Source organism: Panthera onca, assembly GCF_046562875.1.
Source record: "Panthera onca isolate mPanOnc1 chromosome E1 unlocalized genomic scaffold, mPanOnc1 haplotype 2 h2.Chr16_ul_3, whole genome shotgun sequence".
Classification (NCBI taxonomy): domain Eukaryota; kingdom Metazoa; phylum Chordata; class Mammalia; order Carnivora; family Felidae; genus Panthera; species Panthera onca.
In genome coordinates, this window is record NW_027675817.1 from 1,226,266 (window position 1) to 1,251,865 (window position 25,600).

A 25,600-nucleotide genomic window follows, 5' to 3' on the forward strand; every position below is an offset into this window, starting at 1 on the left:
AATGATTAGCAGTGATTCAGAGAACTTAATAAATAGAAAAAACTAAATTGGAAGTTCATTCATCAAAAGTCAACCTACTATTGTTTAGAACTACATAATGTTTGCCTCCAGTACCAGAATTCCCTAAGCATTCATTGAACATCATTTTTTTCAACCAGATTTTTTTTAATTCATTAAGAAAATTGAGGCTGGCAAGAGTGATAGCCCTCAGCTTTACATCTTCAATTCCTTTTTTTTAATTTTTTTTTTTTTTAATTTTTTTTTTCAACGTTTTTTTTTATTTATTTTTGGGACAGAGAGAGACAGAGCATGAACGGGGGAGGGACAGAGAGAGAGGGAGACACAGAATCGGAAACAGGCTCCAGGCTCCGAGCCATCAGCCCAGAGCCTGACGCGGGGCTCGAACTCACGGACCGCGAGATCGTGACCTGGCTGAAGTCGGACGCTTAACCGACTGCGCCACCCAGGCGCCCCCAAAAAAAATTTTTTTTAATGTTTATTTATTTTTGAAGGAGAGAGAGACAGTGTGAGCGGGGGAGGAGCAGAGAGAGAGAGAGAGAGACAGAATCGGAAGCAGGCTCCAGGCTCTGAGCCGTCAGCACAGAGCCCGATGCGGGGCTCGAACTCACGGACCGTGAGATCATGACCTGAGCCGAAGTCGGATGCTCAACCGACTGAGCCACCCAGGCACCCCTATGCTTATTTATTTTAAACGTTTTATTTATTTTTGAGAGAGAGAGGGAGAGAGAGCGCGCACGTGCGCATGCATGGGTGGGGTAGGGGCAGAAAGACGGAGACAGAGGATCAGAAGTGGGCTCTGTGCAGACAGCAGCAAGCCTGATGAGGGCCTTCAACTCACAAACCGTGAGATCATGACCCCGTCAACCAACTGAGCTGCCTGGGTTCTCTTTAATGTTTATTTATTTATTTTGAGAGAAAGAGAGAGCACACGCAGTGTGCAGGGAGGGGCAGAGAGGGAGGGAGGGAGCGAGAATCCCAAGTAGGCTCCACGCTGTCAGTGCAGAGCCTGATGCGGGGATCAGTCTCATGAACTGTGAGATCATGACCTAAGCCAAAATCAAGAGTCAGACACTCAACCAACTGAGCCAGCCAGGTGCCCTGAGATGCTTGGCTTTGACCAGCCTTTGCCTCTTCATCTGTCCCTGGAGTTCACAACTGGGTTTGTGTTGCCACTTAGTCCATTGCCTCACACTGATCATGGCGTGAAAAGGTTTCAGCACCACCACCGTCTGGGCCACAGCCCAAATCAGCCAAGTTCTAAGGTGTAGAATTCAGGTGAATTCTTAACTGACTTCCACATCCTCCCATTTTACAGGATTATCCCTCTCTGGGGCTGATGACCGAGAAGCTATCCCAGAAAAACATCAATTTGATCTTTGCTGTAACGGAAAATGTAGTCAGTCTCTACCAGGTGACTGTGCCTTCAGGGATTTCGGGAGTGGGGTCTGTATTGGGTGGAGCCGTCTCTGGGAACCCAGGCACACTAGCACGGGCCATGCTTCCCAACCAGGAAAGCCCCTCCTCCAGCCTATTCCCAGGGGCAAATGGCTCCTTTTTATGGTCTCTCTCCTCCAACCTTGAACCTCACGGGATGGGTGTGTTGGTGTTTGTGGTGCTGGAGGGGAGTAATTTATTGGGGGAGAGGGGTGTGAGAAGTTCTTTATAATTTTTCTCAGGGCTGCAAAACTGCTAGGTTTGTTCCTGGAAGTGACAAGTAAAATATCCCATCCTTCCCTCAATCTTCGTTTCAAGACCCTCATTCTGATTTGGGGAGGGCTTTTGAGATCACCCTCTTCATTTAGTCAGCCTTGTACATCTCTCTGTCTTACCTTCTAGAACTATAGCGAGCTCATCCCAGGGACGACAGTGGGGGTTCTGTCTGCCAATTCCAGCAACGTCCTTCAGCTCATTGTTGATGCTTATGGGGTAAGTGTCTCGCACTGGGGTTGGGTCTGCTAAGAATCCACCTCACTCGGCATTCCCCAGGAGGGAACGCAGATTTTGGAGTCCTGGATGTGAGTCCACGATGCAGCCTTCACTGCCTTCCTCTTATTCTTCTAGAGGCTGGCTGGTGGCCAGCACTGGGAGGAATGCAGCCTTCTGAGAGGGAAATGGCTCAGAAAGAATTGCCAGGGAGTGTCAGGAGCAGTGGGTGGAAGAGCTTAGAGAAGGTGGAAAGGAAAGAGAGGTTGGGGGTGGTGATGAGGAAGGACAGGGTGAGGGATAGGGCTCCAACAATAGAGAGAAGAGGGAGCTGAGCCAAGGGGAAGATGAGGTTGGTTAAAAATTAGGTAAAAAAAGCTACTATCCAAGGTGACCAGTGCTAGCCCTCCCTTTTTGCATGTCTCTGAGGCTTGCAGGAGGGTGTGGCTGGTTTAGATTTTACCCAGATTCAACTAGACACCAGGGGGCACAGAGAGAGAGAGAGGAGCAGACCTTGGGCAGGAAATATTGTAAGAAATAGGCTCCTAAGGATGCTCTCCTCTGGCAGCTTCTAAGCAAACCCCAGCACCCAGCACTGCCGCGGTGAGTCCATGGCCACCTGGTATTTTACTTGGGGTGGAATTGGTTCCTGTCTACTTCCTCTCGGCTCATCTCCTTAACCTTCTTTTGCCCCCTTTCTGCTCAGAAAATCCGCTCTAAAGTAGAGCTGGAAGTGCGGGACCTCCCCGAGGAGCTGTCTCTATCCTTCAACGCCACCTGTCTCAACAACGAGGTCATCCCTGGGCTCAAGTCTTGTGTCGGACTCAAGATTGGAGACACGGTGAGGTGGGCTGGGCTGGGCAGGGGCTGAAGCTTCAGCTCTGGCCCTGGCCTTTGCCCCTGAGCGTCTGTGGGCACCCTTCCATTCCTCCCCTGCACCTTCTTCCCGAAGGTCATTACAAGTTGGATATAACGGAGCTGCCAACCTTTTCCTCTGACTCCTGTTGTCTAAACTTCTCCGCTACGTGGAGATCTTTAAAAAACTTGCGTTTAGCTTACCTCTGTTTGTTTATGCACAGCTGATTGCAAATGAAAATATTTCTTACCTTTGGCCCAGTCTCCAGCCTCCCCTAAGGTAATACCTGTCTTTCCTCTACAATGTGAAATGGCAGTCACATCTACCGATAGTTGCTGAGCGCCAACTTTGTGCCAGGCATCATTCGCTGCTGGAGATTCAACAGCAAATGGAACAGGCAAAAATACCAAATACCCACTGTCATAGACTTCCAGAACGCAAATGTTCATTTTGCCTCTCAGGTCCCTCTGTGGCCTCTATGGCTTTCTTTCCTTACTGGTTCTCTTCTGCTTCTGCCGATGGGGGGAGGGGTTGGTGAAGAGGGAGGGAAGCAGAAAGGGGGATAGCTATATCTCTATCACCGGTATCACCTGTATCTCTATCATTTCTGTATCTAGGTCCATCCATCTGTCCGTACACCTATCTATATTCTAGAACATGTGCACATATCCTGTCTAAGAAATATTGGCCGGAAAGGTGTTTGACTGCACAAGTGATGATGTACTATATGGAAATTAAACAGTAGATCCTGAGCCTTTGGTCACTGTGTGGCATCGTGTGGTGCCATATAGTGCTTTGTGTGTCTGGCTGACTGACCTTGTGTATAATCAGTCCAGCTGGCTTCATTGGCCAGAGAAGAATTTTTATAAGATCACAGGTTCTGTTCTGCTTGAGCTGGCTTATTTCACAGGTGGAATTAAAACACACACACACACACACACACACACACACATATCCAGGGGCACCTGGGTGGCTCAGTTGGTTGAGCATCCAACTTCAGCTCAGGTCATAATCTTGTAGTTCGTGAGTTCGAGCCCCACCTCAGGCTCACTGCTGTCAGTCTGTCAGCGCAGAGCCTGCTTCAGATCCTCTGTCCTTCTCTCTGCCCTTCCCCCACTTGCAGTCTCCCAAAAAATAGATATATATATAAAAAAAACCAAAACCAACCTCTCTCCTGACTGTAAATTATGTCTGTGCACCCAACCAGATACAACTGGACAACTGTCCCCAGGCTTTTCTTTTTGCTTTGCAGACCTTGGTCATTTGGAGGCTGAGGAACTCCAGGTTGCTGGGGGATGAGACACCCAGTTTGGATATTCCCGGGCAGGGCAGGGCGGGGCAGGGCGGGGCAGGGCGGGGCTTCTTTCCCTCCAGGGCTGGAGTGATAACAGGGTGCGCCTGTGTTTGAATGCGGTCTTCCTTTCCACCCAGGTGAGCTTCAGCATTGAGGCCAAGGTGCGAGGCTGCCCGCAGGAGAGGGAGAAGTCCTTCACCATCAAGCCTGTAGGCTTCAAAGACAGCCTCACCGTTCAGGTCACCTTCGACTGTGACTGTGCGTGCCAGGCCCATGCTGAGCCTTACAGCCGCCGCTGCAACAATGGCAACGGGACCTTTGAGTGTGGGGTGTGCCGCTGCGGGCCCGGGTGGCTGGGGTCCCAGTGCGAGTGCTCCGAAGAGGACTACCGCCCCTCGCAGCAGGAAGAGTGCAGCCCCCGGGAGGGCCAGCCCGCCTGCAGCCAGCGGGGCGAGTGCCTGTGTGGCCAGTGCGTCTGCCACAGCAGTGACTTTGGCAAGATCACGGGCAAGTACTGCGAGTGTGATGACTTCTCCTGCGTCCGCTATAAGGGGGAGATGTGCTCAGGTGAGTGAAACTGCACACCCTCCCGCCCCTGTACCCGCGCACGCTCGCTCGCACATCCACAGCCTCTGGAAACTTAGGCCAGGGCTTAGGTGGGCACAGGAAGGCCCAGCAGGCAGAGCCGAGTGGATGGTCCTTCCACTCCAACGGCAGAAGACAGGAAGGAGGTTCTCTGTAATTCCGCTCTGCTCCCCGCGTCCTTGCTCCTGGGGTACACAGCGGAAGGGAGCCTCTGCTCTCCTGGAGCATGGGAACGAGTGGGGGAGCCTGAAGGTGAAGACCGTTATTTTCTTTTCTTCCACCTGCCATCCTGCTAATACTTTAAATCACTGGCTCTTGATCATTTCAAGGATGCGGAACAACTCCCTTTTTAGGTTAAAAAAAAAAATCTCTGGCTGCTGGTAATTAGATTTTTAGTAGTTACAGATTCGGAAACTGCATGGTATCAGAATGCGTAGTAAAGTTGGTAGTAATTATTTTACATGAATTTGTCTTTTCATGACAAGACTTGGAAAATAGTAAAAAAGCAAGGCAATGGAGCACGTTTAACAGCCAATACACTCGGAACAATGAGTGGAAAATCATAAGCTCTTTTTACATGCTGGCACTATTTTGTTATCGCTATTGGCACTATAACGTTTTGGATTCTAGATCTGTGCTGTCAGATATAGTAGCCCCGTGTGGCTATTTATTTGTAAATTAGTCACATTGAATTATAACTTAAATAAAATTTAAATAAATTTAAGTTAAATGAAAAATGAGGGGCGCTTGGGTGGCTCAGTAGGTTAAAGCTCTGACTGCACTGCCAGGGTGTTGACTGCATAGAGCCCGCTTGGGATTCTCTCTCTCTCTCTGCCCCTCCCCCATTGGAGGTTTTTTTTTTTTTTCCTCTCTCTCAAATGAACTTAAAAAAATTTAAAAAATAAATGAAAAATGAAAAATTCATTTCCTCTGTTGCTCAGGAGCTCCACGTGGCTCGTGGCATGCTGGACAGCACAGACATGGGAAAGGATTGCCATTGAGAGGCCCAGCCTGCAAACTGGGGGTTACGATTTTGGCTCCTTCTACCTGCAGGATACTTTTTGTCCTTCTCATTACAAAATTCAGTAAAGTCTTGAGGCCCACGGAAAATCTCAACCTGGTCTTTCCTTGCCCTAAAGACTGCTCCTAGGCTACTTCCCCAGCTAGACCAAGTGGAACTAATGTGAATGTCGTCTGTATGTGCTGACAATACTTGCAGAGGCAACTAGGCAGCCTGAGTAGTTCCTGGGGCACTGGGGATAGGTTTTCGCTGGATTATGGTCTCTGAGCACATGTCTCCTCTTGTGACAGAGAGATCAAAGACATTTGCAAGTTGTTTAGGATTGGTTTATGGGTGTATTGTGTGGTTAATTAACACAGATTATAATTGGCTTCTTTGGTGATCAAATCTATGGCGGAGATTGGCTTCCTTTGCAATGGGGCTTAAAGGAGCCGAACTAATCCAACCAGATGTTCACTTTAACATCTGCCTTTAAGAAAGCTTGATTAGAAAGGGCTGCCAGTGTGGTTCAGATGGTTAACTGACTCTTGATTTCGGCTCAGGTCACAATCTCAGGGTTTGTGAGTTTAAGCCCCACGATGGGCTCCTCCCTGACACTGTGGAGCTTGCTTAGGATTCTCTCTCCCTTTCTCTCTGCCCCTCTCCTGCTTGAGCTCGCTCTCTCTCTCAAATAAATAAACTTTAAAATTTATATATATATATATATATATATGTATATATATGTATATGAAAACTTGATTAGAAAGGTAAATCTATGTCATTCTTTTAAAAAAAAATTAAAAAGGGGGCACCTGGTGGCTCAGTTGGTTAAGCATCCTACTTCAGCTCGGGTCATGATCTTGCAGTTTGTGAGTTTCAGCCCTGCGTCAGGCTCTGTGCTGACTGCTCAGAGCCTGGAGCCTGCTTCAGATTCTGTGTCTCCCTCTCTCTTTGCTCCTCCTGTGCCCATGCTCTGTCTCTGTCTCTCAATAAGAAATGTTAAAAAAACAATTTGATTCTAAAAAAACTTAAAAAATTTTTTTTAATGTTTATTTATTCTTGAGAGAGAGAGAGAGAGAGAGAGAGAGAGACAGAGACAGAGCATGAGTGAGGGAGGGGCAGAGAGAGAGAGAGAGAGGGAGACACAGAATCCGAAGTGGGCTCCAGGTTCTAAGCTGTCAGCACAGAGCCCGACATGGGGCTCGAACTCACAAACCTTAAGATCATGACCTGAGCTGAAGTCGGAGGCTTAACTGACTGAGCCACCCAGGTGCCCCATAAATCTATGTCATTCTAAAACATGCCCAAGTCACATAAAAAAGACTTCTTTTTATTATCTACAACATTGTTTCCTTTATTCATGTCAGCAAAATTTGACAGAGATTGGAAAAAAATGGTAGCAGGGAGATTAGGGGAGAAAGAGATCAGGCACGGACCCCCCAACAGCAGTTTGAATTAGAGGGCGAGGGAGGCATTTCAGCTCATTTTACTAGTGAATAGTACTTACATCATATTCAGAGTACCAAAAGGAATGGTAAGTTTGATGTGGGAGACCACGGGGAGTAGGGTGGGGCTGAGGGGAAGAGGGTTGTCCTACGTGAGGCCTACAGATAGCCCCTTGGGGGCACCAGGGACAGAGGGAGGGCCACTTGTCCTCCAAGCCTCCTGGTTCCTGGTCTGGTATGAGGCAGGGTGGGAGGGACCGCGGGCAGAGTGTGTTTCCTTCAGCTGCTGGCCCCACCGATGCTGCGAAACAAAGCCATCGGGTTCAGCAGCCTGCTTCCTGCCTCTCACTGGTGCAAGCACAGCTCGTCAGCAATGCGCTCCACCCAATTCAGGAGGGAACCCCAGGCAGCAGCTCAGAGGCCTCCCTCCCCCACTGCCAGCCCGGGTGTTGTGTGCCTACTGGCTGCAGGTCTGGATCCTGTGGTGCTGCCGTCACACTCCCCAGTGACGGATGCTCAGGGACACACACTTATTGAGCACCTGTTCTGTGCCAGGCGCTCAGTCCACACGGGTGAACAGGGGGCATGCGTGATTCCTGACCACTCAGTTTGTAGACCAGTTCACCATTGTCTCTTCCCTGGGCTGCTGGCCTGGTCTGTTCTTTGCTGCAAGCAGTGGCTCACGAGGGGGGCATGCTATGACTTAGCCATTTCCCCAGCCTCTGGCCTTCCCCCTCCCCGCTGGAGGCATGGTCTTTTGTGGTCATCTGTTATCAGCACTTCCTTCGGAAACATCAGGGAGTGCATCCTTCTCCCCGAGGGACTCCCCGAGGGACTCATCCTTCTCCCCGAGGGACATCCATGAGCATAGATTGATCAGACACCCCTGAGCCAGGTTCTGTGCTGTAGTGTTGTGGGATAGGGAGGCATGAATAAGACAGTTTTGCCCTTAATTAACTTACCTGAGGATAATTCACAACATGAGGCAGAACGTGCCAGATCTTAGAAGTGAGGCGTCCTTGGGGCGCCTCGGTGGCTCAGTTGGTTAAGCGTCCAACTTCGGCTCAGGTCATGATCTCATGGTTTGTGAGTTTGAGCCCCGCGTTGGGCTCTGTGTTGACAGCTCAGAGCCTGGAGCCTGCTTCCGATTCTGTGTCTTCCCCTCTCTCTGCCCCTCCACCCACTCTCACTCTGTCTCTCAAAAATAAATAAAACATTTTTAAAAAATTAAAGAAAAGAAGTGAGTTGTCCCTGGGGAATGTTATAGGAGTCTCCTGGAGAGAGACCCAGTGTGAACAGAGGAGGCCTGGGTGGCTTCATGGAGGAAGTAGGATGTCAGACAAAGGGTCGGCTCATAAGGCAGGGAGGAGTGGGGCTGACATCGGCCTGGGAGTCACGCTCTATAGGGAGAGGTCATTCCCTCTGACCTAAAATACTTGCTCCTCCCTTACCCCTCCCCCTCCCTCATCTCCACCCCTCCCCTGCTGCCTTCTTTTCTATTTCCCTCCTCTTTCTTACACTCTCTCTTCATTTCTCACCCTCCTCCTCTGACTTTGCTGTGAACCCAGGCTCAGCCACCCTTTTGCTGGAGGGATGCCAGTCCTGTGACATTACCGCACTGTAGCTTCCTTCTGAGGGCTGACCCTGCCAGGGCTCGGGCTCGGCCTGCCGGCTCCGGCCCGCCACTCTACTTCCAGCCTCGCTCCGTGGCTGGCCTGGCAGACCATCTTCTCAAAGGTTACTTTGTTTGGCCTCACAAAGGAAACACTATGGGACAAGGGTTTCTGAGGAGGCGGAGGCCTCCGGGTGCTGCCAGACCTCTGTGGCGTCTGCCTTTCCCTGTTCGGGAGCCATCACTGAAAGCTGCTTGTAGTAGACACTGTGGGGCCCCTCCAGCTGCTGTTAGGGCTGCTGATAATGGCTCACAGCTGCCCCTTCCTTGGAATTATCTTCAGCTGACAGGAGCTGTCTTGCCCTCAGACCTGGGCCAATGACTGGTGGACAAAGGTTACACAAGACCATTCCCTTTGCCTCCGGGTGGAGCGGGCTCTACTCTCCAGATATTTGGAGCTGGGGCAGCTGACCTTATGTTTGCCATCCAGAAAGAAGCAGACATCTCTTTCCAAGGCAGCAAAGGTGTGTCTGAGTCTTGAATAGAGGATGGTGCTAGGATCACTGGCAGAGAGACTCATTGACCAAGGGCCTCTAGTCAGACCCACTGGGGTCCCTGGGGAGCAGAAGATGCCAGCTAGTGTCTGTTTGAGCCTATGCACCTCGCTCTCCTCCACCATCTTGGGGCCCATCCGCTCACACAGTGACATGATTTTGAGACCCGTTGAGGTTACTTCCCCTTGGCTCCCTGCCTTTCCTCTGATTAACAGTCAGATTTTTATTATTCATCCACTTCTTCCTGATTCGGAATCCTTGAGAATGAGTCACCCTTTCTTCTGAGTTTGGGAGAGCCAAGTTTTCAAGCCTTGTTAAGTGATTAGGGGGATGTAGCACTGAGAGTTAACACCTGCATTTAACCAATCTACCCCCTACCCCAATCTCTCTTTCCCATTCCTACATTCATGCAGTAAAGTGAGTAGGTCTTTCCTACTAGGGCTGATGGCTCTCTGCAGTACTGTGATGATACAACACAGGGCACATGCTGGTGAATGTGTGTGTGGTTCCCAGGATTTTTTTTTCTTTTTTAATGTTTATTTACTTATTTTGTGTGTGAGAGAGAGAGAGAGGGAGAGAGAGAATCCCAAGCAGGCTCCAGGCTGTCAGCCCAGAGCCTGATGCAGGGCTTGACCTCACTAACCAAACCGTGAGATCATGACCTGAGCTGAAATCAAGAGTCAGATGCTTAACCAACTGAGCCACCAGGCACCCTACCCAGGAACTTAACTAGGACACAAGCTCCACGGTAATAGGGACCTTTCCTGTCTCATTTACTGCCGAATCTCCAGTGCCCAGTGTGAGCTCAATAAATATTTGTTGCATAAATGGATAAAGAAACATTAATTGCATGCCTACTGTATTTCAGACGTTACGCTAATCCCTGCCGACGGACAAATTGATATGTCCTCTCTCACTGTGGAGCTCAAAATCTAGAAAGAGAAACAGATAGGCAAGCAAATGGGCTGGTCATGAGGGTTAAAATAGAGGCATATGTAAGTGCTGGGAGAACACGTAGTAGACAATTTGCTCCGGGGAGGTCAGAAAAAGTTATGGAGGGGAAGGAACTTTTGAGTTGAGCTTCGAAAGGTAAGTGGGAGTTTGGTAGCGATCACAGGACGAAAGGGCGTCAAGGCAGAGCTAGCAGCATGAGGCTAGAAGGATAGAAGGTGGTGACGCTTCCGTGGGGTGTTAATGAGTGGCCGTGGGAGGAGGGTGGATGAGGGTAAAGCTGGAGAGCAGGCTGAGCCACGGGTTGGGGCCCCTCACCTGCTGCCCGCCCCCTCGGGCTGTGTGCTTTCAGGTCACGGCCAGTGCAGCTGTGGGGACTGTCTGTGTGACTCCGACTGGACCGGCTTCTACTGCAACTGTACCACGCGCACCGACACCTGCATGTCCAGCAACGGGCTGCTGTGCAGCGGCCGGGGCGAGTGTAAGTGCGGCAGCTGCAAGTGCATCCAGCCCGGCTCCTACGGGGACACCTGTGAGAAGTGCCCCACCTGCCCTGACGCCTGCACCTTTAAGAAGTGAGTGGGCAGAGAAGTGAGTTGGAGCCAGTCGGGTGCTAGAAGGAGGGAGGGGGTCCCCCAGGCTAGAATCCCCAACCCTCCAGGTTCTTACTCACCAAAGCTTCAGGAGGAGGCGTCCGCTGCAGCTAAGAGGCTAGTTTTCCTCTTCCCACGGAAAAGTTTGGGCAAAGAGGGAGGGAGAGCCAACCATGCAGGGGCCAAAGTAGCACCCGCTGGACTCCAGTTGGAGAAACCCCTCTCCTGGGATGGCATCCTGAATCCCTGAGTTGGGAGGAAGGCTAAACCAGGGAACTTCTGGGGAACGTTCTCATGTTCCGATCGTGTGGGAGAGTTGGGCTGGAGTTATGAAGGATTCTGTGAAACAGGAGATGTTCGCTAGTACAAACTCCACTCATCTGGGGTCAGGGGAAGCTCCTGCCATTTCTCTTGCCACTTTCAGCAGGGCTGGGCTCATAGGCATGCAACCTGTGCATTTGTACAGAGCCCTGTGCTTAGAAGGGCCCCATGCTTGGTTTACCGCTCTGCTGGCACTGTCTTGTAATGCTTAGGGATTTTTGAACAAGGGGCCTGACATCTTCTTTTGTGCTGGGTCCCCAGATTACATGACCGGTTCTGCCTTTAAGGCTCCTCGAAGTGGCACACGCCTTACCTCCTGTCACACTCTCGGATGGGACATGAAGAAGTTTAATGAGGGGACTGGGGCCTTCTGCCTGCCAGGCTCTGCCTCTGGGTGAGGAGGAACTCCCACCCCTGAACTCCAGACCCGACCCTCTGGGTCCCCCAGAATTGTCTTACAGGGGTTTTTGTTTCGGTGTTTGTTTTCCAAGGTGGGGCAGCTTTCTGGTGTGTGGATGTCAGAGCTGGACTGACACACACGTAGGTTTGCTCCTCTCTCGTCTTTTTTGTTTCTTTATTTTTGAGAGAGAGAGAGAGAGACAGAGTGCAATTGGGGAGGGGCAGAGAGAGGGACACATAGAATCTCAAACAGACTCCAGACTCTGAGCTGTCAGCGCAGAGCCTGACGCAGGGCTCAAACTCACAGGGCTCGAACTCGAAGACGGCGAGATCATGACCTGAGCCGAAGTCGGATGCTTAACTGACTGAGCCACCCAGGCGTCCCTCTCCTCCCTTGTCTTAATCTCTGTGTCGTCTCTCTTTTAGGAAGTGTGTGGAGTGTAAGAAATTTGACCGAGGAGACCTACATAAAGAAAATACCTGCAGCCGTTACTGTCGTGATGAGATTGAGCCTGTGAAGGAGCTCAGTAAGCTCAGCATGTCTTAGAATTGTGCACATATGCGGCTGCTGAAGTTTTCAGTTGATCCCAAAACGTGTCTATGTCTCATCAGTAAAATGGAAGAGTAATCCCTGCCTCAAAGGCATGTTGTACAGACCTGATGCACACTAGGCACTTAATAAAGGCCAGCTTCCCTGAGTCCTCTTGTGCCCTCTGCTAATTTGTTCCACAGTCCCTCCCCATTCTGCTGCTTCCCGGCACCCACAGACTCAGCAAGACCCTACAGATAACTTTTAAAGTATGTAGAAATCAACCCTAACTTGACCTCCCCAGGGAGAGGAAGACAATGCATCCCATTTTACGGATGAAGAAACCTAGGCTAGGTGATGTCAGTTTAGGAGGCTAGTAACCATTTACTGAGTTTACTTAACTGAGAGTGTTCAGCAATGCCCAGGCATACTGCTCTGCTGGTTTGGAGGGAAACCTTCACCCTTATGGATTTTAGCTAAAATCATAATGCTGTAGCCTTTTTTGGCTCTCTGGAGCCCTTCCTAGAATAAGACAGATAAAAATACAGTGGTGAGCAAAACTCTTGCCTGCAGTCATTGTAGTTTGAATTTCTTTTTTTTTTTTTTTTTTTTTTTTTAATTTTTTTTTTTTTTTCAACGTTTATTTATTTTTGGGACAGAGAGAGACAGAGCATGAACGGGGGAGGGACAGAGAGAGAGGGAGACACAGAATCGGAAACAGGCTCCAGGCTCTGAGCCATCAGCCCAGAGCCTGACGCAGGGCTCGAACTCACGGACCGTGAGATCGTGACCTGGCTGAAGTCGGACGCTTAACCGACTGCGCCACCCAGGCGCCCCTGTAGTTTGAATTTCACCTTGACCAAAAAGGGGATAATCTTTGTTGCTGTCAGCACATCTGATGTTATCTGGGTCAGCTAGGCATTGGTTGGTCTAGGGAGATGGCAATCTCTCCTGAGATAGCTGTCTCTCACGAAGGCAGGAAACATGTTTTCAGTGAGAGCCACAGTGAGACACAGCCAGTCAGTCGGCTTCTGGCTTGGGGTGTTACAGAAAAGGGTCAGCTCTCTGGATCCTTTGGCTAATATCAGAAGTGGGGCTGGTGGGGGGGGGGGGGTGAGGGGCATGATTTGGGGATTGAGTTTGAAGAGACGGCTTTTCCTCCTGAGGAGAATCGGTATGCTGTGATTAGCTCAGGCGGGCAAGACTGCTGAGAGAGATGTGAGATGTTTTTATTACCTAGACCAGAGGGGAATCTCAGGTTAGTTGAAAGTATTTCTCTTACCCCCACCCCCGTGCCATGATAATCATAAAGATAAATGCTTGTTTGTATGGAATTGTGTAACTTATAAAAGTTAGGCAAGTATCTTTTCATACACATGATCTTGTCTTTTTCTCAGCCACCTAGTAGAGTAGAACTGTGGTACTGTTGTTATCTTCATTTTGCAGATGAGGAAACTGAATCTCAGGAAAGCTACATAACTTGCCCGAACAAGTTAAGCTTAGAATGAATCTGGAAATCCTTACTCTTTCCACTGTACTCTTATACCACTAGTTTTCGGGCGGCTCATTGAGTTCAAGTCTGATACTACACTTGATCTTAGCCAAAAGGCCGAGAAACAATCATTGAGTTCAAGTCTGGTGTGCTCTGAGACTCCTGTTTTAGTTCTGTTCCATCACGTACTTGTGTTGTGATCTTGGTGCATTTGCTTAACATCATCGTGTGTCAGTTTTACCTGTCTGGTTGCATCACTATAGGACGTGGTGCAAATGATAGAGGGGCACCTATAGTTTCCCTGTCAGAATAAGAGGCTTCAGAATTAGAAGGGGTGAAGCCTACAAAAAAGTGATGGGAGTCAGAGAAGAGAGGCTGGCTCTGGAGAGGAACACTGGATCAGACGCAGAAACGGAAGAAATGTAAGGGCTTTGCCAACAAACTATTGAGAATAGTTGAGCCAGGAGGGAAAGGAAAGAGAGGGAAGGGAACACCCTTCTCTATTAGGTACTGTTCACTTGAGACATCATTTAGTTCTCTACCAGTGTTGTGAGGTGGGTTATCCTTTTCCTTTCATAGATGAAGAAAGAGCCAATGAGGTCAAGTAACTTCCCCAATATTACGCAGCTGACAGGTGGTAGAGCCAGGCTTTGAATCACACTGTGTCATGTGTTCTGTCATGTCCCTTCCAAGGGAAGGAATACGAACCAAAAAGGGTCTGGGAGGGACAAAATTCAGCAGCGAGGGTCATCTAGAGGCAATTGCCAGGCACAACAGCCATCTCAAGTCTAGGCATCTTGCCTAATGTCAGGCATAGGGTTTCCTGTTGCATACTTTCTCAGAAGTCCCATGACTGGGGTTTGGGGATGGCCCCGTCTTCCAGGAATTGCCTTGTTTTTCACTCTCCCATATTTTCCCCTTCCTCAGAGGATACTGGCAAGGATGCAGTGAACTGCACGTACAAGAATGAAGATGACTGTGTTGTCAGATTCCAGTACTATGAAGACTCCAGTGGAAAGTCCATTCTCTATGTGGTAGAGGAGCCAGGTACGTGAACCGCCAGGGCCCCTGACACTGCACCTATAGGGAGAGGGAGAGCCACGTTAGGCAGCAATTTCCACCCATTACGCCTCTTACACAGAACAGCCAAGTTAAGACTACCTTACAAGTGGTAAGTTAGGGCCTGTCATCTGGGGGTGGGAGATATTTAAATACCAATCTTTGTGAGAAAGTGACTTGCTAATTGAGGAGGCAGAAAAAGAAGGTGAGTAAGGAAAGGAAGAAGGTAGATATGGATCCCACGAAGGGACAAAATACATCCTGGCATTTTTTTGAGGTGACAGTATTAAGAAGTGAGGAATTTAAAGTCTGGGACTCTTCAGCATCCGCTCCACTTAAGGTCAGGTGGTTGCCAAGGGCAACCTGTTCGCTGCTTCAGAGGAAGGCCTGATGCTTTGAGGTGTTGACCTTACCAGGGTCACCATGAGACACAGTACTGGCTTTGAGGCACCAAGCCAAGGTGTTCTGAGCACTGAAAAGATAGTGCTTGCTCTCACAGCCTTCTGGAAGCAGGAGGAGCTCATCCGTCATACACAGACCAACCACAGGTTTGTCGCCATCCAGTGTAGTAGATTAGCTCTCTTCCCCTTACCACCCCCGTCTCCTTCCTTTCTCTTACACAACAGACGAAGCGATGAATCACTAGAAAATATTTTCGAGTACTTATTGTATATCAGCCAGTAGACTAGGTGCTGGGAATATAACAATAAATCAAGCAGATGTGGCACTCACAGGCCAGGGGGAGAGGGACATGTAAATTGATAGTGATACTGCTGAGGGACAAGGGCTGTGCCAAGGCGGGGGGTAGACAGGAGCTTCTATGAGTGAAGGAACAATGTCTGAAGGCAGAGACTAAGTCAGTTGGTTGCTCGTCAGTTGATTCCTACAGCTGTAGAAATTTCTTCAAATCCTCCTTCAGACCAGGGTCCAGCAAACACTTTCTGTTCAGGGCCAGGGGTTAAATATTTTAGGCTTTGGCGGCACCTGGGCGGCTCAGTTGGTTAGGTGTGTGACTCCTGATTTCAGCTCAGGTCATGATCTCATGGTTCATCGGTTTGAGCCCCACATTGTGCTCCGCACTGACAGTGTGGAGCCTGCTTGGGATTCTCTCTCTCTCTCTCTCTCTCTCTCTCTCTCTCTCTGCCCCTCACCCACTCGTGCTTTCTCTGTCTCAAAATAAATATTTTAGGCTTTGTGGGCCTTGTGGTCTCTGCCATGACTACTCTGCCATTGTAACAGGAAGGCAGCCATAGTCTATATTTAATGCACAAGCCTAAGTATATTTAGAAAGACAGGTGGCAAGCCACATTTGGCTCCCAGACAATAGCTTGCTGGCCCCTGCTTTAGGAAAGTGGGTCTCCAACTTTTCTATGTTCCCCTTGCTAAAAAATCGAGAGTCCTGAGCCCCATGCTGCTTCCATGAGCCTCTATGTTCTTTTTATTTGATTTTTTATTACATTTTTAAATGTTCATTCATTTTTTGAGAGAAAGATGGAGCACGAGTCGAGAGAAAGATGGGAGGGGCAGAGGGAGAGGGAGACACAGAATCCGAAGCAGGCTCCAGGCTCTGAGCCCAACGCAGGGCTCGAACCCATGAACTGTGAGATCATGACCTGAGCCAAAGTCAGACACTTAACCGACTGAGCCACCCAGGTGTCCCCAGCCTCTGTGTTCTTGAATAGTGCTCCTGGCAGTTGTGAGACGCCCCAATATTTGAGTGCCTCTGCTTTGGACACATCACTTCCCCTAGTGAGCCTTCTCAGACCTCCTCCATCATCCTTTCTTCTGATTCGGTTGGGTGCTCCTGTTTGAGTCCCAGAGCAGCTGTGTTTCCCTTAGATGGGCCTTCATTCCACCATTAACTTGCTTCTTTAATCACCCATCTCCCTCAGTAGATCACGTGCCCCACGAACACACGAACCATCTGTCTTATCTATCGTTATATCTCCATACTTGGCTCAGTCATCTACAGAGAAGATACTTAGTAAACGGGTTTTGAATGAGTTACTAGGACTGATTATTCGAGTTGACAGGCAGGCTTGCATACATGTTGATAACCTGCTCGGAGAACTTTGGCTGCTTGGAGAAGGAAGCGGGTGACAGTGGAAAGAAGCTCTACTACATCCGGGTCAGCCAGGGTGTTGCTGGCTGCATGGGTACCGGAGAGCATGGCGCCCCCTACCGTGATATTGTTCACCTGCCTTTCCCAGGGCTCTCACCCTTCAGAAGGGAGAAGGAAGGTAAAGGAAAGGGTATGACCTTAATTTTATTTAGCGACTCAAGGGAAAGCTGACATGGGAAGGGGAGAGGGCAGAGTCTGGGTATGTATCTGTGGGGGGGAGCACATGTGGATTATTTGGCCATGACCCCTCACACTTTCCCGCCCACCTGTGTTAACACGTTTCATGGATTTTTCCACACCCGCCCTATTTGCACCTTTGTGCTTTCTCATTTTTGAAGGGCAGTACGTTCTTGCTTTGGGGTTTAACGTTACTTCATCTCTGCTATAACAATCCTTGCAGGTGCTTCTGCTGTAACACCAAAATCTTTTGGCTTGATATTCTTAGATGGAATCCACTACTTGGAATTATGGGGCAGAAAGATGGTGATAACCTGAGCTGGTACAAATAACCCCCCAGGGTGGGGGGTGGAGTAGCTTTTCTGATGTAGATTCCATCCTCCACATGAGGAGATGGGACCCCAGACCCATATTCCCTATCTTGTTGCCCTGGAATTCTGAATTTGACCTCTCTTCTCACCTACCGCCCCCAACTATTTTCAGGGGTTCTGGCTTTGTGCAGAATGTGTCATCTGAGGTCCCAGAGCATAGGAGGGGATTATTCTCATTCTCTTCCCCAACTCATGCCTTTGCGGATGGTCTCCCTGAAGGGCTGGGCCACTGCAAGGCAGTAGAGACAGCACTGCCAAAGGGCTTGGCCTTGACTGGGTGGTGTTCAGCCTACTATGTGGAGTGGGCTCCGCTGAGCTGGGTCCTTATCACTCCCAGATAGAGTTGCCTCGTCGAATACAATATGTCCCATTCAACATTTAGTACCTACTTAGGCTGAAAAATTATTGTTTATCTGAAATTCAAGTTTAACTGGATTTCCTGTGCTTTTGTCAAACCTGCCAGCCCTGCCCAGTCTTTCCTGACCTTGGGTCTCCACGATGGGTCCTCATCACCGTGGCTGAGAGAGCTCTCTAGAGACTAGCTGATCTCATCATCTTCTTCCGGGAATCCTGCCATCTACTCCTTTCAGGACAAATGCTTAATAGATGTTTTTGCCTGAAGACCTCTTGACATTCTACTTGTCCTGCCCATACTGACATGCAGAATTGAAGAGATTTCACTCTGAGGTTTGAGGGTCAGCCCTCTCTTCCCAAGAATTCATAATTGTTGTTCCCGGAAGAGCTGGTGCCCTTCACTCCTGGGAACTCAGACACTGGAACCTCACAGCCTCTCTCCAGATGCTCCTTTAATTATAGACAGGTTATAATTTGGTAGCTTGGGAAATAGCCAGCTTGGGTCTGCATCGGTGGTTGTTTTTGGGTCATGTGTGGTGAGCATAGGGTGTATGTTTAGAGAAGAAGGTGGGAGACAGTGTGGAAAGTAGGCATGACCACCTCTCCAGACCCATCAATACCCGTATATTCAAACACCTAATTACATAACACCTGAGAAGTTACTGGAGTGAGGTCACCCATCAGACACCTGTGGTTTATGGGAAGCAGAGCTCTGCAGAGCACAGTCAGCTTGGTCTTCAGAGGGGTGATGCACCTCTGTCTGTGTTGGTTGTTGACTAGGGTTGAACAGGAAGTCGGCTTTCAATAGGGTTAGGATTAAAGATGACGAAATATTTTGGGAAGGAACCCAAAATATTGTCTGGGTTGGCAGGCTTCCTGGTCTCTGTGCTAACAAGGACATTAGGTTCCCAGCCCTCAGAGATGTACATATCCAAACCAGAGAAACAAATACAAATGCCTAAGGAGCTAGGTAAATAAATTAGTGAAAACAGGTGTAACAAGAACACGAGTAATAATGGTAGCTGATAGTTATTGAGCACTGAGTCTGTGCTAGGCAGTGTTCTGAGTTCTTTAAATATATTTAACTTATTTGTTTATTTTTACAGGTTTCTTTTTTTTTAAATATTTATTTTGTGGGAGGGAGAGAGAGAGAGAGAGAGAGAGAGAGAGAGAGCATGCACGAGTTGGGGAGAGGGGCAGAGAGAGAGGGAGAGAGAGTCCCAAGCAGGCTTCATGATCAGCATGGAGCCCGATGCCTGGGTGGCTCAGTTGGTTAGGCGTCCTACTTCAGCTCAGCTCACGACCTTGCAGTTCGTGGGTTCAAGCCCCTATTGGGCTCTGTGCTGACAGCTCAGAGCCTGGATCCTGCTTCAAATTCTGTGTCTCCCTCTCTCTCTGCTCCTCCCCCACTCATGCGCACTCTCTCTCTCTCTCTCTAAAAAAGAAATAATCCTTAAAAAAATAAATAAGTTGGGGTGCCTGGGTGGCGCAGTGGGTGTTCGACTTCAGCTCAGGTCATGATCTCACAGTTCGTGAGATCGAGCCCCGCGTTGGGCTCTGTGCTGGCAGCTCGGAGTCCGGAGCCTGCTTCGGATTCTGTGTCTCCCTGTCTCTCTGCCCCTCCCCCATACATGCTCTGTCTCTCTCAAAAATAAATAAACGTTAAAAACAATTTTTAAAAGTATATATTTAACTTAACTATGCTTCATAAGTTTTGGAATTCAGTGCTATTACTTTCTCCATTTTAAACATGGAGAGATAGGAAACAGACACCCAGAAAGGTTAAATAGTTTATCAAAGGTCACATAGCAAAGTAAGTTGTCAGCCAGGATTCGAACCCTGGCGGTCTAGCTCCAGAACCCACAGTAGCACAGCCTCCATGACAAGTTAACATGTTGCCTCTGTTTAGTGGAGAAAAGAGGGTGGTGACAAGTCTGGCAAACTAGAAAATGTGTCCCATCTAAAGGGGACAGCAGCTACTCACATCTAACCAGAGCTGCCCTGTGGGTGCAGTGTTTCCAGACCTTTTTATTTATGTTTAAAAAATTTTTTTTTACTTTTATTTATTTTTGAGAAACAGAGTGAGACAAAGCGTGAGCAGGGGAGGGGCAGAGAGAGAAGGAGACACAGAATCTGAAGCAGGCTCCAGGCTCTGAGCAAGCAGTCAGCACAGAGCCTGATGCGGGGCTCGAACCCACAAAGTGTGAGATCATGACCTGAGCCGAAGTCAGACGCTCAACCGACTGAGCCACCCAGGCGCCTCTATTTATTCATGTTTTTAAAGGGAAGAAGAAGAATCTGAAGTTTTAGGGGGATAATCTCCTGATTATTCCATGCTGCCAACAAAATAAAAATTTAATCAAGCTTTTGTTTTAAATCCAGTAGAGTTAACATAAAATCAACTTTTTAATAAACACTTGAGTAGGTTAGATTCTACCGGGGGTGACCTGCTTATGACCTCTAATTTAAACTACTCAGGACAGATTATTGCTGTCTTAAATATTGGTGCTCCCCCCCCCCCCTTTAAAAATTTTGATTTATTTTGTAAGCCCTGTTTCCCTCAGAGAGATTTCTAGTAATTTCTTACTTGGTCAGGTTGCCTTTACAACGTCCCTGCTCTGTGCTCTCTCCTGACAGAGTGTCCCAAGGGTCCTGACATCCTGGTGGTCCTACTCTCAGTGATGGGGGCCATTTTGCTCATCGGCCTTGCTACTCTGCTCATCTGGAAGCTCCTCATCACCATCCATGACCGGAAGGAGTTTGCTAAATTTGAGGAAGAGCGAGCCAGAGCAAAATGGGACACAGTAAGAGTCGGGGCTGGGCATTTTCTTAAGTCATTGGTTTGAGAGCCTCAACTGGAAATAGTAGGTACTTAGGGGAGCCAGGTTCAGCCAGCACCATAATTTCCCAGTTAGTCTCTGTTGTGGAAATTGGGAGATGGTCCTGTTGTCTTTATTATTCCTGAAAACCACCTGAGTCTCTCACTGCCACACAGTGACCATAGGTCCCATAGGTGAGAACTGACTGAGTACAGGTAGGGCCCAGCTCTGCTCTGGACACTGACATAATCAAAAGGAAACATATTCTCTAATTGAGGAAGACAGGACAAATGATGGGGGGTGGGGAACGTTATTATTGCCAGTTTGTAGATAAGAAAACTGAGCACAGAGACGTTCAACAGCTTGCCCAATTGTGGGAGAGAATCAAGTTATGATAGAAATGACTCTTTGGGCCAGCCTCTTAAAACATATCCTCTCTGCAATTTATTCTGATTGCATTCAATCAAGCATCTATTGAGAACTTTCTATATACTTAATTTTGCTCTGTTCTCCTTTGGCTCATCTTCCACATTCTGACTTTTTTTTCTGGACCTTCCAAAATGGCTGTTTGAGTCCATGAATGTCTAGCGGGAGGCTGAAAGTTTGTTCTCATTTGATGGTCACCTCAGGCCTTGGTACTCAAGGGTCCCAAGAAACTTGAGATGTTTCTGTTCGTACAGTGTAGAAATCTGGAATCTCAGCGGCACATGAGAATGTGTTGTATTTCTTGAAATGGGACTCCTAAAGACGGCCAGATCTTATGGGATTTATCACTTTTTGTTAGAAAATAATTTGGGCAACCCAGTGAGGGTCTTATTTTTTCCTGCTAACATGACAGTGGGTAGCGCTTGGAAGGATGAGATGAGAACAAATTAAAATTATTTTGAGTGAAAGCTATCCTCTCTGTTTCAGCTACCACCTGCTACATTTCTCGTCTCTGCCCGCATCCGCCAGCATAGTCACAACAAAAGAAAAAAAAAATTGGAGAAGGGCAAAAGAGAGAGTTCAGGAGAGAAGCAGGAAATAGATACTGGCTACAAGTGGTACTGAGGTGTTTGGGGATCACCAAAAAGTAATGGGTTGAATTCAACCCCTTCGAAACAGCAGCACAATGGCATTCCACTTTCTCTCTCCTCTTATTTCCTACCCACTCCCATCTCAGGAGCGAATATGGGGTTACAATGAGCATTAAGCGATTCATGGATGGTGTAGCCCGGAGAAAGGTGTCTTGGGTAAACTCTTCAGGCGAAATGTAATCATTGAGGGCAGGGAACAATTGAGGAATTCACTGTAAGACACATTTCTGTTCTCTCCGCAGGCCAACAACCCACTGTATAAAGAGGCCACATCCACCTTCACCAACATCACCTACCGGGGCACTTAATGACAAGCAGTCATCCTCAGTTCACTGTCAGGCTGTCCCAGAATTGTGGACACATCTGCTGTCATGTTTACAGGGAACGAAATCCGTGGGGCAGGATCGGGGGCTGGGAGTGGGGTGGGTTACAAGAATGTCAGTATGTGGAGGTGTGGGTCTCTGTGCGTGTGTGCGCGTGAGTGTGCTGCATGTGGGGGAGTGTGTAATTTAAAACTTGAGGTGTGTCCAGACACGTGGAGCTCCTCAGCCTTTGTCCGCAGAATGCCTCCTTCAGGGATCCTTCCTGCTTAACCTTAGGGTGACCCACGTAGCTGAGCAGGTACTGTTCATTACCTCACTGAGAAGCCAGCTTTCCTTTTCCGGCCATTTCTCCCGAAGAGAAGGGCAGGGCTGAGCCTCTCGTTCCAGAGGAAGGGGCCTTGACTCTGCCTTGAGTTGACGGTTCTTGGGTCCGACGCTCAGCAGCTCTGATAGCAAATGCTGGGCTCCGCAGCCTTGTCGTGTCATCTGGACTTTGATCTCCTTTGCCTTCCCTCAGGCTGACGGAGAAATCAGAAGCAAGAGCAGCCATCGGAGTTGCCTATGTCTTTTGCTGTCCCCTCAATCCAGTATGGTTCTCTCACAAGGGGAGCCCTTGCCAGCAATTCTGTTGGGAGTGAGGATGGGAAGGCCACTCAGGGGTCATGCATGGCCTGGATGAATGTGCCAGAGTCCCCCAGTTCATAATCATCACCCTTCACATTTGTCTCCTTGGCACCCCACCCTAGAAGTTCGATTGGAGGACGCGTGTTACCCTTAGACCAGCATCACCTCTTTACCTGCTACGTCTACACTCTCACTGCTGTAGACATTTGCTACATACTGGGAATTTCTTTCATGACCGGACGCTTTTCCTCCCAGGGAGAGTGCTGTGATGAGAGCCAGAGATCTGGCCCCACCCTTCAGGCCCTCTGCCCCTTGTCCAAGGCACCCCCCCGCCCCTACACCCAATCTGGTGCTTCTGTGTGCTACATCCATCCATGGGGCTGATTGCACTTATCTACCTCTTGGCTGTCTTGTGAAGGAATCATTCCCATGGGTCTCTGAGTCTGCTGGGCATATGTGCCACATTTAGAATGATGGGCCAGTTGTATCAGCGTGTGTGGCCTATTCTCCTACGGGCTGGGCAACCTCATTTTAACTCAGTCTTTAATCTGAGAGGCCACAAGTGCAATTTTATTTTATTTTTCTCATTGGGTCACCTGAAACCATGATGAGGCTTGCTTAATCTAAAGGAACATGTACAGAAACACATTTGCATTATATTTTGTAGTTTTATTTGAGGAGGAAGGAGCATATTTAAAAACAAACAAACAACCCCACATAGACTTGGGATGGATACAGACCCTCCCACTTGGCATCATTCATAGGGAGTTGCTGCCCATTTGCTGGATCTGTAGGGGCTCTCTCATCCTGGGAGCCTGTGGGGATGGCCCCACGGGCATGCTGGGCCATTCTGAGCAGGAGGGGTACAAGTGGTTCTTTTCTCCTAGCAGTTGCTTCCTTGGTGTTCACATTGGTCTAAACATTAACAACCACCCTCACCCCCCATTCATCAAGAAAAAGGAAAGAGCTATAGACGATCTGTGGTCTGACGATCAGAAAATGTAAGTCCTGGCCTCATTGTTGCAGCTGAGGAAGTTTTACCCTTAATTAAGGCAAGCCTCTCTTCCTTCCCTTCGGGGCTCAGTTTTCTAGTTTGAAAAATGATAGTTTGGACCAGCCAGTCTGGAAGGTGTCTTTCAATATTGATAATCTGAGATGCTGGGATTTACTGTGGCATCAGACATACAGTCAAGATTCCATGAGATGTTGATACTACTTTTTTTGTTAAGTTGGGAGATCTGAGAGACCAGCTTTTGCAAGAGCAGATGTCATTCCACATCACCTTTCTCAATGAAAAAGCCTCATTCTGTCCTCTCTTAGAGCCCCTTCTCCAATGTTTGTTAGCAGTCACATTTCCTAATGTAGCACTTAAGCTCCACTTAGTTTATTATTCCTTAGCTCACTTTGCACACGTTTGCATCCACATATAAGGGAGAGGAATCCATTAAGAAGTAGCTGAAATGTGTATTCTGTATTCGTGTGTTAACACTGAGAATAAGCCTTGGAATTAGGAGTAGGGCAAATGACTGAGCCTTGTCTCACCCATGGATTACTCTTTACTGAAAGGGATGGTAGTACAGTAGAGGGGTAAATGGGGGAGGGGAGGGTCGATAATGAATCCCAGAAGTTTAGAACCTAACTATACCCTTTGGCTACTGAGACAAGAGTCCATTAAAGCAGTAGTTGGACCTTTTCTTTAGATAAGATGGTTTATATGAAGACACTATATCAAAGGAGGAAGAACATATATTTAAAGGATGAAAAAATCAGTAGGACTCTTTGAGCTTCTGGAAAGAGACTCCTAGGCTTTAAAAAGGCGCCGGGTGGTTCAGTTAGGTGTTTGACTTTGGCTGAGGTCATGAACTCACATTTCGTGAGTTCCAGCCCCACATCAGTCTCTGTGCTGACAGCTCAGAGCCTGGAGCCTGCTTCGGATTCTGTGTCTCCCTCTCTCTCTGTTCCTTCTCTGTTCACGCTCTCTCAAAAATAAATAAAGATTAAAAAAAAAAAAAGACCAATACTCTTTGTATGCGGGGAGAACCTGTAGCTGCGTTCGCAAGACAGCAAATGGCAGTCAGTTTGGGCATCACGTAGGGTGAACATCTAAATAGTATTTTGGTATCAGCACAGCCCAAAGAAGTTATTTATTTGTGCTCAGCTCATCTGGAGAGAATGTATGTTCAGTCTCAGGGTGTGTGGATAGTAATGGGAAGCTTGGGATGCTCCTGACAAGTTGTCACATAACGAATCCCTTCTTTCTCTCTCAGATATTCCTAGACCATCCATGATTTCAAGATCCCTCTCTTTGTTAGGTATTCCTGGTTGAAATGACTTAAGTGCCTTCCTGACTTCCTAACCACCCCCTCTGTTTGAATTGTGCAACAGTAAATTAAATGTGCTTTCCAAAAAGAATTGACCTAAGGCTGCCCAGTTCTTCCTGTGTTGTTATTTCTGTTTTCTTTGGGTGAAAAGAGTAAATGTCATCGCCTCAAAAATGATTATTTTAGAACAAGCCTGTTTCCAAATGTAACCAAATGATGACCACCACGGGGACTGAAGTTTACTCCAGAACCCAGAGCGTTTCTTTAGACTTTCATAATGTTTTCAAACTGAGTAGGTTATTGCTGTTCTAAGAGTTGGAGTTTTTTGTCTTTTAATTGGGGATTTTTTAGGAACTTGTGCAATCTCAATAGAACAGACTGTCAGTTTGGCCTAGGTTTTGTTTGCAGGAGGCATAAATCAGTACAATAAAGGCTTGATGGCAGATTATTGACAGGATCATTTAAATGCCCAGCTTTAGGGGGAAAAATGCCCAACTTTTATTTAAGGAATTGGGTCTCAAAATGTGGTTTGAGGACCAGCAGCCTCCATATCACCTGGGAAGTTGTTAGGAATAAAAATGCACAGGCCACGCCCCAGGGCTACTAACTCAGAAAATCTGAGATGGGGCCGGGCCCGGTGTTCTGTTTCAGCAAAGCCCTCCCTGTGATTCTGCTGCTTACTCAAGTTTGAGAACCACTGACTTAAGAAGTCACTTACCTGTCCTTCTGGCTTACTAAGTTTGCAGTTAAATCATCTCAGTTACTAAAAGATTATGAAT

The 25,600-nt window shown here is 48.2% G+C and overlaps 1 protein-coding gene and 1 pseudogene across 1 annotated transcript; one reads left to right on the forward strand and one right to left on the reverse strand.

Moving 5' to 3' along the window:
- Positions 1-1,338: 1,338 nt before the first annotated feature.
- Positions 1,339-24,912, forward strand: LOC132676217 (integrin beta-3-like). The gene is made up of 9 exons (XM_081794767.1): positions 1,339-1,432; positions 1,858-1,947; positions 2,651-2,785; positions 4,232-4,661; positions 10,594-10,816; positions 11,981-12,081; positions 14,503-14,622; positions 20,296-20,462; positions 21,796-24,912. Exons 1-9 carry the CDS (start codon positions 1,358-1,360, stop codon positions 21,859-21,861), a joined length of 1,407 nt encoding a protein of 468 aa, XP_081650893.1. The 5' UTR covers positions 1,339-1,357; the 3' UTR covers positions 21,862-24,912.
- Positions 13,550-13,704, reverse strand: LOC144615598 (U2 spliceosomal RNA; annotated as a pseudogene).
- Positions 24,913-25,600: the final 688 nt, after the last annotated feature.